Source organism: Diplotaxodon limnothrissa, linkage group LG4 (genome assembly GCF_057381915.1).
Source record: "Diplotaxodon limnothrissa isolate DT_005_m linkage group LG4, D_limnothrissa_male_GT1.1, whole genome shotgun sequence".
NCBI classification, from domain to species: domain Eukaryota; kingdom Metazoa; phylum Chordata; class Actinopteri; order Cichliformes; family Cichlidae; genus Diplotaxodon; species Diplotaxodon limnothrissa.
Genome location: NC_140599.1, coordinates 25,127,682 through 25,147,509, shown reverse-complemented (window position 1 = coordinate 25,147,509; position 19,828 = coordinate 25,127,682). Strand labels below are relative to the sequence as shown.

General features: G+C 41.1%; 1 protein-coding gene across 2 annotated transcripts; it reads left to right on the top strand.

Annotated features, from left to right (window-relative positions):
- Positions 1–840: 840 nt before the first annotated feature.
- Positions 841–10,598, top strand: gpr146 (G protein-coupled receptor 146). 2 transcript variants are annotated; one of them, XM_085352667.1, is made up of 2 exons: positions 841–1,139; positions 8,528–10,598. In XM_085352667.1, the coding sequence occupies exon 2, from the start codon at positions 8,569–8,571 to the stop codon at positions 9,568–9,570; it is 1,002 nt and encodes a 333-aa protein (XP_085208793.1). In that variant the 5' UTR covers positions 841–1,139; positions 8,528–8,568; the 3' UTR covers positions 9,571–10,598. The 2 variants fall into 2 exon arrangements, with proteins under 2 accessions (XP_085208793.1, XP_085208794.1); XM_085352668.1 differs by lacking the exon at positions 841–1,139 and adding an exon at positions 1,532–1,569.
- Positions 10,599–19,828: the final 9,230 nt, after the last annotated feature.

The following is a 19,828-nucleotide window of genomic DNA, read 5'->3' as shown; positions in this document are numbered from 1 at the left end:
TAACATTGGTAGCTGTTTTGTCTTTCACCCCAAAAACTAATCTAAAAATAATGCCGCCCAGTGATCCTGTTACAAACTGTGTGGAATGTAGAGGAGGAGGAATGCATGCCTATTTTGTGTGTGCATCATCATAAAAGCACTTTGTCTGTCCTGTGACAAAACTTTAGGTTACCTGTATATTTTTTTTCATGTTGTTTTGAACAGGTAAGTAAATTAAGGTAGAGGTTAGGTAAGTTAGGGACAACTAGTTATGTTGGGAATAGGTTTAGGTAGGATTAGGTTGATTGGATGGTTAAAATTAAGCATTGCATAAAAGGGTTAAGTTCCTGGTTGGAGTTAAGCAAAACAAAATTGGGGGACAGACTGCTACAAAAATGTTCTGTTTATTCATGATGAATGTTTTGAGATTTCGCCATTCACAGAGAAGTCCATAACAAATCAGGCTGTGTATTATGCCATTCTTCTGATGAATTACTGTGTATATTTTGCACCATGATGTCCTGGAGATTCATTGGACTCCTTTTTGGGGGGTATACAAAATTAAGTCCACCAAACGTTCGTAACTGAGTTTAGTATGAAGGCTTAGCTTGAGGTTTGGATAAGGTTTGGATTAAGTTGAACGTTAAGACAGGACTCCAGGAAACAAACATAAATCAAAGTAATGTCCTCTAAAGTGATGAAAACACGAGTTTGTGTGTGTGTTCGTGTGTGTGTGTGTGGGGGGGGTGTCCCTCGCGCCCCACCTCCCTGTCCTCCATCCAATCAGAGCACAGAACGGCCACTCGGGCCTCGCGACCATGGAGCGGCAGCAGCAGCAGCGGGGAGCGGAGTGAGGAGACAGTGGGGGAGGGTCACGTGTGTACACACTGTAGAGCTCAGCAGCACTCCAGCAGTAGTAATGCCTGTAACGGTCGGCCCCCTTTCAGATCCAGCCTCGTCCGAAAAGTTGATAGATGCGAAGCGAAACAACTGAAATCCACTAAAACGTGATTTTTCCCTTCCCGCTGTTTTACTTTTCACGAGCGCAAGTCTTTTTTTTCCATACCCAAATGAAACGACTGAGAAATGCCAGTGGAAATGCTACATCAAAACCCAATGCCTCCCTAGGGTTGTCACCGATCCAAGCCTATACGTTTGTGGTGAGTTCTCTTCTCGTTTCCATTGTTTCATCTCGACAAATACGAAAGGTATCGGTCTCTGGCTTTCACCTGAAAGTGGGAAGAAGTGAATTTGCACCGCTGGGGATGACTAGATGCGAGAGTGAGTAGTCGCAGTTGTGCCAACAAAGAAGGGGGTGTAATAAATAATGGTAAAGTCGTGACAGCTATCCTCGCTTTCATCTGCCTGGTCAAGTGTAATGACACGGCGTGAAGAAAAATAAATAAACCCCCCCTCCAACTCCATTAGCTGGTGTTTTCTTAGCTTTGTTCAGCTTCAGAAGTTCCACAATTTTAGCGACGGGCTTGTATTTGGAAAACAACACCTGACGAGGAGGTTTCTCACGGGATCAACTTTCTGAGGTGCAGGGGAGAAAAAAAGTTGTATCATTTTGATCAAAAGGCCTCTCAGGTAATCTGCTCTTTATATGAATAATCATTTCCAATCTGTTGTTGATACCTTCTGTTGGGAGCTAAAACTAGTGGCTCTGTTAACTGTGAGGAATATGTATGTTATGACAAGCTGCAACATGAGCACAGCTTTGTTACCTAGGTCTGAATGCGCTCCCTTATATCCATGCCTACACATATACAGTCTTGTAGTGCTAAACCATTAAGATACACACAAAAAATAGTCTTAATCTTAATTTTAATGAGGTTTTACACCCAACTTTCGGTTTGTTTTGACAGATCGTGTGTCTTTGCTTTACCTACTTCAGTCCTTTTTTTACTTCATCATTGCTTTTAGCAGATGCAGGAAGGTTATTACTGGTAATTACTATATTTTATCATTCATTTTGAAATGGGTGCCACTTCATTGCGAAGTAGCTCTAGCCACTAGTCAGTGGTGCTTGTCACCCAAATGAAATGCTTCTTAAGACTCGGTCTTTGCACTTGTTGTCATCAACTTCATCCATGTGACCGGAGGGCAACTGGGCGTGTGTGGCTGTGGCTTAATGACAGTAAGCCTGCTTTGTGCTGACCATTGAACTCTTCACTTTGTTGAAGCCGCTGACAGTTCAGCAAGTTGCCGGAAAAGAAGCCGGGAAGTCTGCTGAGACTCAGACCGACCTATGTTTGACCAGACTCTGTTACACTAGAACTCAATAAGAGGAACTACTGTTTCCTCAAAGATAATCAGATGATGTTTGACACCCCTTTTGAAGTAGATAATCCATTAAAGCATCAGTGATGCGCTCATTAATCAAGGAAGCAGATCTCTATCGTTTGCAGGAAAATGTGCCGTTTAAAAGCTTTCAGACTCAAGCTATTTTGCCTCCACTGTACAAAAACTGATAACAATTTGTACAATTTGTGCATAGAACCTTTCCCCAGGGCTTGAATTGGAATGCAATGAGTTACTTTGTAGATTTGAGGGTTATTAAAGAAACGCATGTGCTGTATTGTGTCACCTGTCACGTCTGATGTTGCTGCATAGCAACAGTATCTGAGGCGAGTCTACTGGGGTGATGGCCACCCCTCAGAGTGTGGGTTATTTTGAATATAAAGATTGTACTTAATGTACCATTTTATATCAATGCTGTAGTTATACAATACATACATAACAATAAACCAATGTCCACATTAATAAATCAGTAGTTATGATTCAATAATATCCTATATATGATGATAAGAATAACGCTTGCTTTAATTTTAGATACTTGAAGCATATTTCTTTATATATTTTTAACAGTCTAAATATTGGAAAACAAATAGTCCATGCAAAAACAATCTTCAGTGTCCAATATATTCAAAGCCAATTTTCTACACTGTTTATTTCTAATCAAATATTATGATTTCCGTCCCGTGGACAGCCGTTTGAAAAAGCCCCGGAAACACCCTTGCACAAAAACGTGCAAAAACGAGTGGCGTAATCTTATTTTCTGGCTGTAGTACATTCTGCTGCTGCTGTGTTGCTGTAGACATGGCTACAGAATCATGTGACATCACTCGCAGCTTTCTGAGAAGGGCCTGTAAATTCCAGTAAGGCTATACGAGGGGTGTGCGCCCAGTATGTCACACTGCTCCCATCAGGCGGTGATATCTGGCTTCAGAACGCTGAGACGTCAAGCACGTGGGCGTCACTGTTACACGATCGTGTTTGGTGGGGCCGAAGCATGCCGAAGCAGGGCTGCCCCCTCTGGGGATAATAAACTTAACGACTTTTCACATGGCGTAGTGCAAAAAGTTCAGACAAGGTTTAACCAAGTGTACAACTGCAGTCAAAGTCACGTTCAAGAGTTTTCAGCTTAGGCTATAGAGCTCTCTCCTGGTTTGCATGCTTGTAGCAGTAGATGTAAATGAATGAATAGTTATATCTCCTGTTAGCACAGCTCATAATTAATGTAGCATAAAAGAAGGGAACCGTGATGGGCATGTTCTCTAAGGAACGGTCCTTGAAAGACTTTATTCAACAACCGTATGAAAGGAAAATAAAGTGACAAGTTACCATTCTCCTTGGAAATTAATAAAAGATAATATGCATACTTCAATGACTGCATGAGCTTAGCCCTGACCACAACTGCTCTGACAGCGCTCGTGCCGTAATAACAGCTGGGTGTAGTGTCTCTCTCTGACCTTCACTCAACCCCAACAACGTCACCTCCAGCTGTAGCCTTGACAGGCTCCAAAATGGGATAGAAAATGAAATGGCCCTCATTACACTGAATCAAAACAGACGTGGATCATGCAGCATGAAGCTGTTCTGCCTCCGAGTCAGGGGTGGACGTTTTCTTACACCCCGCTTGTTTTTCCCTCAGCTGAGTAGAAAACTAGTGATTTCATTATCGTGGGCTGCTGGCAAAACGCGCAGAGCTAAAGTGCACTGACTTTCACGACATGAGTGGTTGTTGCCTAGAGTGAATGAATGCTTTTGGTAAACAGCGAGCAGTCCACAAGGATTATACGAAAACATTCATTAGAATGTGGGCTTTTCCAATTTTACATAGCAGGTCATTTAAAGATTCATCTTTGCAAAAATAATATTAATAATGCAACTCTGATATACTCTGCACTGCATTGGTTGTTTGTAAGATTGGATTGGTAATTAAGACAATGCATGTCTTTTGGTCATATTTTTTAATGCATAATATTGTCTGAGAAAATCGGCAATGGTTGTTTTACTATGCATTTTCAGTGTGATCCCTCTAAAGCTTTGTTTATGGTCAGAGCATTGGTTTTTGTGCACTCCACAAGTCTCCACAGCCTCACAACTATTTGACACCGGCATTTGAGGTGTGCAGTCGTCGTGTCAGAGCTCAGAAAAAACAAACAAACCTCAGCATCAATGCTGGAAAAAGTCAAAACAGGAAGCAAAGGAGTTTTCTCCAGAAAGTCTAATTTTTTTCCAAACTGTTGCAGTGTCTCTCTGTGTATATCATCTGTGACTTTGTGTACTGATATATCACAGAAATGGCGGTTAAGACCAACACGATCGTGAAATCGTGTCTCCAACATGGTCACGCCAATCGCACCACAATGGCAAAAAGGCTGTTACTGTTACTGTTGTCATTCACGAAGGCGATGACAGCAAGCATGAACGCTCCCGTTATTTTTCCTCTCGCATGACGTACAGCCTTTTTCCTACTGTTCAAAAAGAATAGAAGCAGAGAGAAAATGCGACCTTTAAGTGGAGAAAAATATCAATACGCCAGCATTGCTTCCTCTCGCAATGCAATTATTGATATGCCGCTGTCAGATATCGATATTTTAGTCAAATTACAGATTACAGATTCTGTAAGTGGATTTCCACAACAACAGCAGACAGCTCCTATTAACTCTGCTTTGGAGGGTTACAACAATACGGCTCCGATTCCCTATGGAGATTATTAATGGGGCTTTTTCTTCTGGAGTTGTTGAGCATCACTGCATCCTGAGTGACTTTGTGATTCCCACCATCTATGTGCCCGCAACAGGAAAGCACAACTTTGTCCTCATGGGGGGAGTACTGTCCAGAAGGTCACTAAATTTGTTCCTGAAAAGCAAACTAAGATCTGTTTTTGGCCCGATGAGCACTCCTTTGGATGGGAAGAGTGTCAGGGGAATAAACTGAGATGCGTATCAGGGATTTTCCTGAGGGTTTTTGGCATCCCACAGATGGTTTTAAGGGAAATGGAAAGAAAACTCACCAGCAGTGTTACAGAATTACACTTTTAACCTGTTTTCTTAACTTGGGATTCACATTCTCAAGCATAATAGACTTTTTTTAATAAGATAATTAGATAGAAATAAATTAGAAACCTACACAAAGTGCAAATGTTCGAGTCATACATACGAGAGAAAACAGTTGCCCTCTTTTTTTAACAACTCCTGCAGCTATCAGAAGCTGTAGAGTGAGCCAATGTGTTAATGACAGGGAGTTAGAAATGTCCGTATACAGCAGGTGCTAATTAATGAGGACTGCCAGCCACATTGCAGTGAGTCCTCTTTAATAATCACGAACTTCCCCTTAAGTCATTTTCTCTGTAAGTGATGAAAGGTTGTGGGAGGAAGTAAAGAGTGAATAAGCTTACTGTACTTCTTAGTATATGGAAGCATTGTGGTGGTGGTGGTGGTGAGGGGGGTTTAGCACGAATCGATGAAAAGAGGAGCACTGGTTATAGTGTGCTTTTTTTTCAAGGTCTGCTTTCGTCAATGAGTCACCAAGCTGCCGGTGTTTGAGAGCAGTGTTTACAAGTGGGCTGACCAGTGCTCCCAACTCGGTGAAGATTGCCCTCCTCCCGATCCACTTCTTGTCCGTCTCTGTGCTCCAGCCCCCACTACAGCCCCGTTGCAGCCAATTGGAGCAGCACAGAGGAGAGACTGAGTGTATCTGTGTGTGTGTGAGAGGCTTAAGGCTAAAACAGCCTCTCTGTAGTGGTGTTACGTAAGCACACAGAAGAATGTTTCTCCTTTACTGGCATCGTTACTCATTCTCTGAAAACAAAACTGCCTTCCTACACTTTGTTTCAGGGTGTTCTCGGGGAGAAAATTTCCAGAAAATTCTGCACAGATTAGCGGGCGTACTGTTTCCATGTAAAAATGTTATCGTCCCTTCCCAAAAGCAGTTTTGCATGTGGAAACATATCTGTCAATTTAGTTCTGAGGAAAGGAAATATTGTGGGACCTGAGTTATTTACTTTAGCTTATAATAATAATCTTCCTAAGAATGACCCCAGTTAATTATGTAAGGAAACATCTAAATCATCCAGCCCCATCAGCTTCACTCCTAAATGTTCCTGACATCTACGCTGTCTCCCCCTTTCCTTTGTTTTTTGACCTTGTCCTGAACTCCAACCTACACCTCGTCCTTCGCTGACCCTTCACCAAAGCCTGCTTCACATTTCACTCTTTATAAATCTACCCATCGCCGCCTGCCCAGCCCCCAGGCAGCTTGGCAGTAACTTTGAACGGAAGATAAATGCTTTTGACTGGGCACCAAAGCTGTCTGTGAAATGTTCTTCTTTATCACGCTGCGTGTGAATGAAAAATATAAGGGCAGCTCTGCACAGTCAGCGGCGCTCTTGCATGCAACTGTAGGAGGGAGAACGAGGAGGCCGAGGCAGAGCGAGGGAGAGACGCCAAGGTGTCAAACAAATGCAGTTTTGTATTCTTCCACCAGAACAAAGGCCTCATTTGCTCTGGCCAGTGAGGAGCAATGGTGGGTTTTTGAGGCTGAGCTAGCAAATCAAACATATTGTGAGGCGTTTGTATTCAGTCAGTCAGATGCAGTGAAGTGAAATTAACAGTGTTACCCGTGGCATAATAGGCGAGACGTGGTGGACGTGTTTTTGTGTCGCGGCCTTGCTTAAAAAACTAATCATTTTAATAATATCAAGCAGGATAAACTCAGAGACCTTTTCATAAAAGCCATAAATATGACATAAAATAAAGATAGTTTTGGGTGATGTTAAAAATAAGTTTTAAAATGTTTTACAGTCATATATACTGCTGTACACGCATAGATGACAAATTAAAGGAAAAGCCTGAACTCAGTGGCTCCCTTAAGCTGTTGAGCGTATTTCGTTGTGCACATTGTTTAGGTGCACTTGTTCCCTAAAGCCCAGTCCGCATATAAAGGGATTTACCTCTGACGGTTGCCTAGGTAATCCACTAATGTATTTAGTCATATGTCAACAGCTGTATCCTTTACTTCCACGGATTGTTGCTTCAGTCTCTCACCTAAAGGTGAGGTACATTTACCTCAATATTCGCCCCCTTTGTGTCACCAGTGGTTATTTTTCCCCACCGTCACCACAAGTTGCTGAATTCATTGACATGTTATGGTCACTGCTAGGCTCTTCCTATGTCTGTGCCCCTTAAGAGGGAAATCCCTTTGCAAGACAAAATACAGTGACTGTTTTTATCCTATAATGAAACATTTCTGTCACGATGGTCGTCATCAAAGCCCCTCTAAAAGAAAGTCTGGCGACTTGACTGTTATTTTGACTCATGTCTGGGTTGTTATTTTAAAGCCCTTATCTAAATGAATGGGGAAACGAGAATGACTCACTTTAACGTAAAAATTAAATGTTTATAATCAACAGTCACATCCCAGGAAGAAAAGGTTTTAAAAGCTTCTTCCTCTTGAAAGCTGTATGCATCACGAGTGAGAAGGAGTTACTGTTCTTCTTCTACTGTAACCCTTCTACTCCAACAGGATTGGCTAATATGTTTCCTGTTTAAGCTGTTAATTGGCTCACCACTTATGCCCTCATTGGTGGCCACCATCATTAGCATTTCAGAGGTCCTTCACTGTTCCCTGTGTGTCACTAGAGTCGTCTTTTTTCAGGATTTCAATGCCCTGATTCAAAGGGCGCAAGAAGCTACTTAATGATTTGCTCTGTCTGAAAATGATGGAGAGTTCAAATAGCAAACGTGCTATTCAGCTTTCTCTGGTAACCGTTCGATTGTTATTCGAAGCTCGCATTCAGTCCTAAACCGCTCTCTGATGACTCTGCATAGTTGTGGTACATTTATGGCACGCTTTATCTTTATCTGTTCTAATTTGCACTGCACCGTGTTTGGATTTATTATTCAAAGGAATTCCAAACATTACTCTTTAACAGTTATTAACCTCAGACTTTGCGCGTTTGTCCTGTTTGTACAGTGGCACTTGGCAAAAGGCGTGTAGGTGCATTACCTCCAGCTTCTGACAGTGGAAGCACGTGATGAGGGAAATTCATATATGTTAAACAAACAAAAAGAAAACAAAAGCCACACAAACTTTAGGATGTTGTGAACTTTATGGTTTTTGAGAAGAATGGTAAACTAATCCTTATAGCAAAGCTTAAGAGTTTAATGAATCTACCAGGAATTCTATGTTATTTTTACCTTTATCATACACATATCTCATTAATGACTAATTCTTTTCTCCTTGACTCTGTCCACAGTCGACCTGTTGAGAGTGCTTGATCCGTGTCAGAGCCCAGCGATGTGGATCTGCATGGTTTACAATGAGACGGACACCAGCGTGGACTTCCGGCTCTGCCGGGACTTTGGCCTCATCCTGTCAATCCTCTCCCTCATCTACCTCCTGGTGTGTTTCCCACTGGGCCTGTGCTACAATATGCTGCTGGTCGTGGTCAACCTCTCAAACAAGGTGTCCATGACCATGCCTGATGTCTATTTTGTCAACATGGCCATTGCGGGTCTCGTGCTCAACCTGGTGGCGCCCGTGGAGCTGCTGAGCTCCACCTTCACCCGCTGGCATGTGTGGGAGTATAACAATGAGGTTTACATCACCCTACTCATCCTCTTCAACATCTCATCTCTGGTTATCATGTATTCCACCACGCTGCTCAGTCTGGACTACTACATAGAGCGCGCGCTGCCTCGCACGTACATGTCGAGTGTGTATAACACCAAACACGTGTGCGGGTTTATCTGGGGCGGCGCAGTGCTCACGAGCTTCTCCTCGCTGCTCTTCTATGTGTGCAACCACATCTCCACCAAGATGGTCGAATGCTCCAAAATGCAGAACAAGGAGGCAGCGGACTCGATCATGATGTTCATCGGCTACGTGGTGCCCGCCCTGGCTGTGCTTTATGCTTTTGTGCTCATTCTGCGCATCAGGAAGGAATCTACACCATTGGATCAGGACTCTGCTCGCTTGGACCCTTCCATACACAGGTTGCTGCTAGCTTCAGTCTGTGTGCAGTTCGTACTGTGGACTCCGTACTACATGACTCTTTTAGTACATACTGTAGTTGTTGCACCAGGATACATTAGCAGTGCACGTTACTTACCTATCTATTATTTCTTGAGATGCGTATCTAAACTGTTGGCGTTCTCCAGCAGCTTTGCAATGCCTCTTATGTACAGGCAGATGAACAAAAACTTCTCCAACAAGCTCCAGCGGCTGCTCAGGAGGCTGCATTGCAGAGACCAGTCCTGCCCTCGTGAACGCTCAACAGTGCAGCAAGTGGTGACGTGAGATCCCCCGCCCCCCTTGCTTGCATTTTCCACTTCTCGGCCTAGCCAGCACTTATCTCCCCTCTATAGCGCCAGTATCTGACGGGGATCTCTCACAACCCCGGACTGTTTTGAGAGCGACGTAGCTAACTCTGGAATTTCCTGTCACCTTCCCGGATTTTAATCTGTTCTATCTAGGTCTGCAATGAGGGGACAATGCAAACAAAAACCACTAAGTGCTGGGTTTTTTTTGTTTGTTTGTTTATTTTTAATACATTTCTCCACCAAGAAACTCAGGCTTCTAGTTTAAGGGTAGTAAATTGGGAACAATCATCCAATAACTACCGAGGACAGAGTTTCACAACAAAAAAATCCCGTTTTTCCGCATCCTCCTTTGGGAGTGGGTGTGGTTTTTGTGCCTACATTTCACCTCTAACACACAAGCAGATCCAATAAGCTATAAAAGTTTAATTATCAAATGCAGCCAAGTTACTTAGTTTTTTAACAGAACCCTCTCCACCCCTGCAATAATCATTTTAATAATATCAAGCAGGATAAACTCAGAGACCTTTTCATAAAAGCCATAAATATGACATAAAATAAAGATAGTTTTGGGTGATGTTAAAAATAAGTTTTAAAATGTTTTACAGTCATATATACTGCTGTACACGCATAGATGACAAATTAAAGGAAAAGCCTGAACTCAGTGGCTCCCTTAAGCTGTTGAGCGTATTTCGTTGTGCACATTGTTTAGGTGCACTTGTTCCCTAAAGCCCAGTCCGCATATAAAGGGATTTACCTCTGACGGTTGCCTAGGTAATCCACTAATGTATTTAGTCATATGTCAACAGCTGTATCCTTTACTTCCACGGATTGTTGCTTCAGTCTCTCACCTAAAGGTGAGGTACATTTACCTCAATATTCGCCCCCTTTGTGTCACCAGTGGTTATTTTTCCCCACCGTCACCACAAGTTGCTGAATTCATTGACATGTTATGGTCACTGCTAGGCTCTTCCTATGTCTGTGCCCCTTAAGAGGGAAATCCCTTTGCAAGACAAAATACAGTGACTGTTTTTATCCGATAATGAAACATTTCTGTCACGATGGTCGTCATCAAAGCCCCTCTAAAAGAAAGTCTGGCGACTTGACTGTTATTTTGACTCATGTCTGGGTTGTTATTTTAAAGCCCTTATCTAAATGAATGGGGAAACGAGAATGACTCACTTTAACGTAAAAATTAAATGTTTATAATCAACAGTCACATCCCAGGAAGAAAAGGTTTTAAAAGCTTCTTCCTCTTGAAAGCTGTATGCATCACGAGTGAGAAGGAGTTACTGTTCTTCTTCTACTGTAACCCTTCTACTCCAACAGGATTGGCTAATATGTTTCCTGTTTAAGCTGTTAATTGGCTCACCACTTATGCCCTCATTGAAGCAACAGTGGTGGCTGGTATACCCATAAGCAACCACCACTAATGAACGGTGTGCGTGCCAGTGGAAATCACTGTTTACCGCCCTCAAACTATAAGCCTCGGCCACTTCTTTTTTTTTAATTTGAACTCAGTTTTCCTTCTGCTTTAATTTGTTTTGATTATCAGATTAAATAATCTTCACATGTTGAAGCTGGAGTACAATATTAAGTTTGTCTTGGACACCAATACTACCCTGTGGCTAGAACTAAGTACTGATATTAAGATATGTTCCCATTTTAATTTCAAAGATTGTATTCTGAAGTTTTGATCCACTCAAACATACAAAGAGATTATTTTTACGTCTGTCAAGCTCCACTATATATATACAGACACACACACACATCTACACCACTTTGAAATCACACAGAACTAAATGGAACACTCACGTAAAGCTTGTATTCAGGGTTCAGACATAACCAGTATACCTCGTGTGATCTCTGCTGATTATAACCTTACCTGATAACCACAAACAGTTTGAAATCCCCTCATTAAGCTGAGCTGACAGCCAGTGTTCTGTTAACTTTTGATCTATTTCTGCAGGAATTATCCACCCAGTGGATCAGTGAACCCCCACACAGGGTCACAGAGAGAGCCCTGAGGGGTTGTCATGCACAGGCCACAAGACTCATGACTGGCTGTGAAGTTTTTGCACACTAACAGTATCAAAAACCTTCTTAAACATATGAAAAGCCCACTTGATAAGCACCTAGAAGCAGTGTGTACAATACAGAAGAGTTTGAACTTTAATGCTGCTCACATGCACATTATTATCAAAGCTGCTTTGCTTCCTTGCCTGCCATGGTAAACAGTGAACATAACAATCTGATGGCGACGAATCCCAGCTATCAGAACTAAAAACACGTTCTAGCATTCGGTCTGCTGCTTCACTGCATTAGTTTGCATATTGAATTAAAAGGCCAGTTTGTTAATCAGCCTGTGAAATGATACACCAGCAAGGTGGGGCGTCCACTCGAAGTTAAATGGAGACGGGCGCGCTCTGATATGAATCGTATGTTTGTATTCAGTTTTAATTTACACCTTCAAGCACACATTAACTCTGTTAATGACCCAAAGCTGAGCTGAAATGTTTGAAGTATTTGGGCGAGTGCTCTTTTGCTGTAAAATGTGAAGGAATGCCAGATGTACTAACAGGTTTGACCCTTTTTTTCTGTCAAGATTATAACAAAGTCACATACACACTCTCTCTATTTTTCCAAGCATTTCATGCGCTGCCCTCGTTACATGCATATGGATTCGGTCACTGGGAAATAGTATTCACCTAAAATGCATCATGTGCTGCCCCACAAAATCCTTGAATGGATGGTTTTTGGCACAGTTAATCATTATTTGCTCTCAGTTCAGTGTCCTAATGTGAACTGAGCATTTAGGAATGAAGAGCAAACACTGGACTGAATTTCTAAAAGTCCTTTTATTTTGTTAAATGTAGCATAGAAATTGCTACGTTTTGTAATTATAAGTTCATTCCTCCGAAAAACGTACTTAAATTGATTTTATGCAGTTCATGTGATACACTACCAACTGCATGTAAGTGTTATGAAAAGATATCCAAACAGAGGGTGCTCATAATTAATCTTTTTTAGCATAAGTCCTGAAGCTGCACCAAACGACACTAAGAGAGTGACAATCATGTAGAGATTCCAGTAGCTAAATAACTGCACTGTTTTGCTTCAAAATACCATCGAGTTTTTCTGAATTGCTTGAAGATGATGTGTGCATGTGCTGCCTAACTTTGCCTGATCAGTTTTCTTTAACCACTGCTGCAATTTCATCCATTAGTCTGTTTTTTTAAAAATGTTTTTTAACTATCCAACCCCAATCCCTTGGCAGAATTAATGATCAGCGGTCACTACATGGAGTGATAGCGTGATGTTCACATCTAGAAACTAAAGCGTGATCAAAGCTCAAATCACACCTAACTCAGATGGCTGCTCGTGTCTGAGAATGGTTTATTATTTCAGAGGTGGCCAAAACCTCGCGTCGGCGCAAAGAAACAGCCCTAAGAGGTCTTGTATGTTGAACGAGTACAGATACATTTTAGTTATTTGAACAACCAAACCTCAAACATCCAGATGAATCCACATTCAGATGTTATGCTTTTGTGACTGTGTATACAAATGTATATGTATAGTACAAAATGATTTGTATATATTGTATGTAAAAATCTTGCAGGAGGACACCGTGCTCTTTGAAAAAATACAGTATTATTTTCTGAGAGATATATTTAGATTCTGTAAGTACTCTACTGTCAGCTGAGTCAAAGACTGATTAAACAATAAACTAAAATGGATATAACCGCTCCTTCCTGTCTCAGTGAAATCTTACCATTCGTGTGGTCATGTGAACAATGTTTCTGTTTGTCAGATGTTTGTATTATTTTTAAATAGTGTACATGTTTGTGTTTTGAATCCATAGATCTGAGCTTACGTGGATGTTGGCTAAGTTAAAGTCATCTTGAGATGTTGGTTATTGGTGGACTGGTGGTGCATATGTGAGCTGTTCATTAGTGACACTAATCTCAGTAGTACCCCTGATTAGATGATGGGATGAGTGAATCAGCTCTGATGTAGGCATTTATATACTCACTGGCCACTTTATTAATTACACTTTGCTTGTACCACCACAATCTGCCTTCATTCTTGACAGTAAAGATTCAACGAGATGTTTTCATGTTGTTTATGTCACATTTTTAAACTACCATCTTAATGTTACAGCAAAGATAGAGGCTCGTCTTATTTTCGTGAGCCTGTGTAAAAGCCTCAGTGCACTTTTATAGCTGACCAGACTGACACCTGGGATGGTCTTCCCCTGTAGCCCATTATGTGGGACAACATGTTGTGCATTCAGATTCATTTTTTTTTTTTTTGCCTTCCTGTCTGGATAGCTTGTTTTTTTTTTCCAGATCAGTTTCTATAAACCCGAGAGATGTTTTTACTGGAAAATCCCAGTAAATCATTCGTCTCCATTCGGATGCTCAGTGTGGACTTCAGCAGGTTGTTTTCACCACTTCCACATACCTTAATGCACTGAGTTGCTGTCATATGATTGGCTGATTATTGGTTAATACTTGCAGTAACAGTTGAACATGTGTATCCAGATGAAGCGGCTGGTGAGTGTAAAGTAGAATGCTTAAAAACTACACGTTTTAATGATGAAGGCTGCATAGAGTGAAAAGCATTGTTTTTTGTTTTCTTTTTTAAGGAAGACTGAGTGCATGTCTGCAACTTAATCCCACAGACTAGGGCTGGGCCATATTATACCGTTCACGGTAATACCGGTATAATGTTAGGCAACGATAGGAAAATGAAATATCGCGATAGAATATGAGTAAAACGCGCATGCGCAGTGCCTTTGTTTTCATACGCACATGGCCGATTGTTGAGTGAAACAGATGAACCAGAATTGGTTTGTAAAAATGGTGCAACTTCAGTGATGTGGAACTGGTTTGGTGTTTGTCCGTCAGATACACAACAAAGCACATTTTTTTGCAGAACATGCAAGCGGCCGTCGTTATTGTTGTATTTGTCGGACTAAGATGCTCTTAAATCTGGGAGTAATCTGGGTCCTAAACTCAGTACACTGCAGGTCAAACAAACACTGCAGCATCACTGAGAGTTAACTGTCTAAATTCTTTCATCTTTAATAAAACGATCAGCATTGCTGCTTTACCAGGTGTAACAATTCAGTTTAACTTCCAGGCATCCATGAAAACAAAATTTATTACATTTAACGGAGTTAGAAGTTAGCAGGAAGCTAGCGGAAGTTAGCGCGCTAGTTTCGCTAGTTACCTAAGCATGATATAGCATGTTCTGACTGAGAGATTTCTGAAAAAATTCAAACGTACAGCTCTGCTATCACTTCCAACATAAATGAAGGCAGGAAACTAAACAGCAGTGACGTTTGTAGGGTTACTGAAGTTGGGCTAGCTGGTATATAATGATGTGCTACGTGATCGCTAGCGACACAGCTATGTTAGCATAACATAAACAGTGAAGCTGGAGGACGAACACTAAGGTTCCTCATGGTTAGAGACAAATGCAATCGCATGGCAGGATGCTGTAAACGGACCAAACGTCAGTCAGGAGAACAACTGAGATAATCCATCCACAATACAAGGCTAGTCATTAATATACTGCAACAACATGGGAATAGAGCAGCTGCCAGAGAATTCAACATCAATGAATCAATGGTACAGAAGTGGAGGAAGCAAGAAGAATGAGTTTAATAAAGTTTGATTTATCTAACTGCTTTGTTTAGCTCAATGTGCCTTATGGTCCAAAAAATACGTACTGCACACTACAGTTTAATGTTGCAAAGCACCTCTTTTTAACTTCAGTGGATATTATATATGGTTATGCTCAGGATATGTCAGCCCATTTCTACTGGAAATGCCTTTTGGTTAAACTTTCAGCAAGGAATTTGCATTTGCACTGTTACATTTTTATAAAGCTTTAATGTACATAAAAACCAGCTTCTTGTTTAAGTGAAAATTAATGGAAGGTTGTCTTTTTGCGCTAGTAATGTTGTGGAGTATTTTGTCTCGCATCAATTATATCGTCAGTTATATCGTTATCGCAAATTTTCAAATGTATATCGTGATAAATATTTTTGGCCATATCGCCCTGCTCTACCACAGACCTTTATCAGATCTGGGAGGGAACTGTGAAAGTTGTGTAGGTTGTCCTGTATTTCTAAGCTGCAGTGAAAGCGATTGTGAACAATGCCACAGCTCCCTTCCTGCTTACCACATGGCTAACACCACATCTTTTGTGGAGGGACCCTTTAACCAGGACACACAGGCTGGGGAAAATAGCAACATTCCCAACATTCTGTGGGTCTGACAGTCCGAGGCTGCTGCTATTCTCTGTCACAAAACAATGTTGTGTAGGCATCTAATAACAATGCCCTACACACTAGAGCTGCGCCAATGTCTGCAAGTAAGAGCTTGAAGTGTGTGAGTTAGCAGGATCACACTATAAACAGCCAACTTTTCAGTTAAATCTGAACAGGCTGAAGTAATCGGTTATGATGTTCATATTACAGTTAGGAAGCAGTTACACTGTATTGCACAACAGTGTGTGGATTAATAATACCTGAGAGACCAAAATATAGAGGCAAACATAAGATCTCCAGTGGGAAGAGGGGGGGGGTCTTGAATCATGTGCACTGCATCTGGAAATGATATGATAATGAAGTGAAAAAACATGGTTGTCATGGCTGCTGTTTCCATCTCTGAGGATTGAACTTTCTCGGAGCTTTTTAACTCAAAAAGCACAAACCATCACTCATCAGTTACTGAGTTTGTCAGTTGTTTGTCACTCTTAAAGAGCAGGAAACTTGTCATGCACGCAGGGATTATTATTCATATGTGTTGCTGATTACAATTGGGTAATTGGACATGTTTACAAGCCCACATGATTATGTCCAAAGAAACATACAAACCGCGTACAACCCAAACAACTGCACACCAACTAAAAGCCCTCAAGGAACTATGCAGCAACATGTTGCACTTGATACCAACTCCCCCAGGCCTGCAGGTGCATTAAGGAAAGCATATAGAAGATCTTTTCCAATAATGTCAAACGACTTTTTTTGCCATATACTGTAAAGTTACACATACACATTATCTGGTATGGATTATCTGCTTGGAATAAAAGCAAAGCGTGAAGTGTGAAGTGTGTCAGGTTACAAGTTTCACACTTTCGTCCTTATTTTGCTAAGTGCACCAGGAAAAGCTCTTAAGTGTACCAGCATGCAGAGGTGTGGACTCGAGTCACATGACTTGGACTCGAGTCAGACTCGAGTCATTAATTTTATGACTTTAGACTTGACTTGAAAAAATGTTCTAAGACTTGTGACTTGACTTGGACTTTTACACCAGTGACTTGGGACTTGAATTGGACTTGAACCGGTTTACTTGAAAAGACTTGATATTTTACCCCAAATATAAAATTTAACATGCATATTATATAGAGATTGAAAATGTGACGTCATTCACGGGTAGAACCGCAAAGGATTCTGGGAACTCGTGGCAAGCGGTACTAGGCTTTCAATTAAAATCAGTTATACAGCGATAAAAAGAAACACAAAAATGTCAAGAAGCTGTTGTATTATTAACTGCAATAGCCGGTCGCATGACAGCCACGGGAAGCCGACGGGTAAAGAGATCGGTTGTTATCGGATTACGTCGTTGAAGAGAAATTGTTCGAGCCATGTTTCCGAAGTAACAAAGAGGCGACGGGTGTCCTGGATTGCAGCCATTCTAAGACCAAATATAACGTCCCAGAACACTCCAGCTCACAGGTTAGTCTGCTCCAAGCATTTACACGAAGGTCAGTGTTTTTTAGTAGTTAATACGTCATTTTTCTTAACATAATTGGTGATATAGGTTACAAGCAAGTCTGGCGCTGAACAGAAATTGTCGCGCTATGCTCCTTTATTTATTGTGCATAAATAGTGAATTGTCCTGACACAATATTGCGTTTCGCTTCTGTTATTATGGTACATTGACAAAAACATATACTTTTATTCACAGGATAAAACTGTTGTTTTGTATCACTAATTGCCCAGTACGATTACAGCATACAATATTATTGTCACTGCTACATTTCTGTGATGCTACCAGAAATTATTTCCACTACTAATTAATTACCGTTGAGCTCAAAGGTCCTATTAATAAACGGTTAAGGAATGTGTATTTATGACGACAATTTGTGAGACTGGTAAACTTATGATATGTACGATGGTCTTTCGTTCTACACGGTGCATTTCAAGGTCCTGCACCCATCCGGCGGTAAACTGTACCTGGGCTTGTTGCAGTGACCTGAAGTTACTAAACTTCATGAGTGTGTGCACTCACTCCAAGAACCGTATGATTATAAATATGCATATAAATATGCTACGATGAGATAGCTGACTTCATCTAACTAGCAAATGTTGTCCAGGCTACGTTGGTGATGCAGTTTTTTTTAATATGTATGATATTTTTGTCATGCGATTTTAAAGCTGGTCCTACAACCGCATCCAAGAATAACATGCAGCTTATCTCAGAACCGTCGGTGAAAATTATTCTTGGAGCTAGGTTTAATTGAGCTGCATTTTAAAGAGGTGCAATTTTACAATTTGTGTATATTTTCTAAGTTCACTATTTTGTCATGTGTTGAGAAAAACACAGATTTTAAAATTACATGGTCTAATATTTACATTTAGCATAACTGCAACATGCTTTTTTTTTTTTTTTTTTTAAAGACTCGAAAGGACTTGAAATTCAAAGTTTCAGACTTGAGACTTGACTCGGACTTTTACACCAGTGACTTGAGACTCGACTCTGACTTGCCTGACATTACTTGAGACTTGACTTGAGACTTGAGGATAAAGACTTGAGACTTACTTGAGACTTGCAAAACAATGACTTGGTCCCACCTCTGCCAGCATGTGTCTGGAAATGGAGTAATGCTGACATAGCACAGATTTCGTAATGTGCTACATTAGTCTTAATGTTGTTTTTCTCCTTTAAAGGTTCAGCCAGACCAGAAGTATGAGGGTCGGCTTCGGTCTTACACACAGTATCAGAGACCACCTATGAAGATGGAGAATTTGGCTTGCCGTTTGAAATGTTTTATCTGGCACTCATCCACATTTCACACACAAACCTTAACCCACCGCTGTTTTTTTCTTAATGTGGATGAAAACTGGGCTATATAATGTAAAGGCAGGAGCAAGACCAAACAGGTTACAGTTCTCACGCAGGTATCTCACGCTGGGATCAGAAAAAGGGGAAGAAGTGGCGTCAAATCCTGAATTCCTAGAGCAACCAAGCCACAAGAAAAAGAGAGCGAAAGTGTCTGACTGCAGGCAAGGAAAACCCTCCACATGATAGTAAAAGAATAAGAATTAATACATTAAATAGGGCAAAGGAAGTGAAAAGGCAGGAGCACAGCAAAAAGATAGCAGTTGTACAAAAGAAAAAACAAATCTAAAGATTGCAATTTATCAAGAACATGGTGAACATGTTCTTGATAAATGGCAGAATAACAGGGCTACGGTTCCTTTCACATGGTGGAAGGTCTGGCCTTGACACGTTTGAAATCTCCCACCATAATAAATTCAGAACAGACCAGAAAGCTTCAGGAAGGAACCTTCATGTTCAGCCCATCGCATCGCTTCAGCTCTGGGGAAACATGTGCACCAGGGCAGATGCTTTGATTTCAACCCACCCTTCCTCCATTGCCAAACCTGTTCTTTTTGCTTCTCATCTCCAGAAACGAAAAAAAAAAAAAAAAAAATAGACTAACAATAAAAATCCCAGCATCAGCTAAATATCAAACATAGGCCTGGAAGCAGTGCAGAGGAGCTGGACTCAGGCAGGATGTTCCATTCAGAGTTTGTGGTTGTGGCTGTGGGAGATGCTGAATAGAGCCAGCAGCACATCAGACCGGTAAGTGGAGGCAGATGAGGGTGCTGTACCCTCCCTCCTCCAGACCTCCCACTTTCACTCCCCCAACCACAAGCAGTTAAACCCCAAAACTTCCCATTAACACTGGTTGTACTGATAGTATTGCTTCCATATTTAGCCTAGTTCTTAAAGAGGAGTTATAACAATAGTATGTTTTGTAGTTATGACAGAATTTTATGGCTCAATTTTTAAAAAATGAGACCAAAAGAAATGTTTGATTCATCGTGCATTTATCCATCAGTTTCATCAGTTGACCTGCTGTGTATTTTTAGAATAAAAACATCAACATCTGACCTGCTTTAATACTTTGAAACACTCAGACACTTTCATAAATCA

Bases quoted from the DNA above. Each gene is read 5' to 3' on its own strand.
- gpr146 (XM_085352667.1), top strand. From the start codon at position 8,569: ATGTGGATCTGCATGGTTTACAATGAGACGGACACCAGCGTGGACTTC.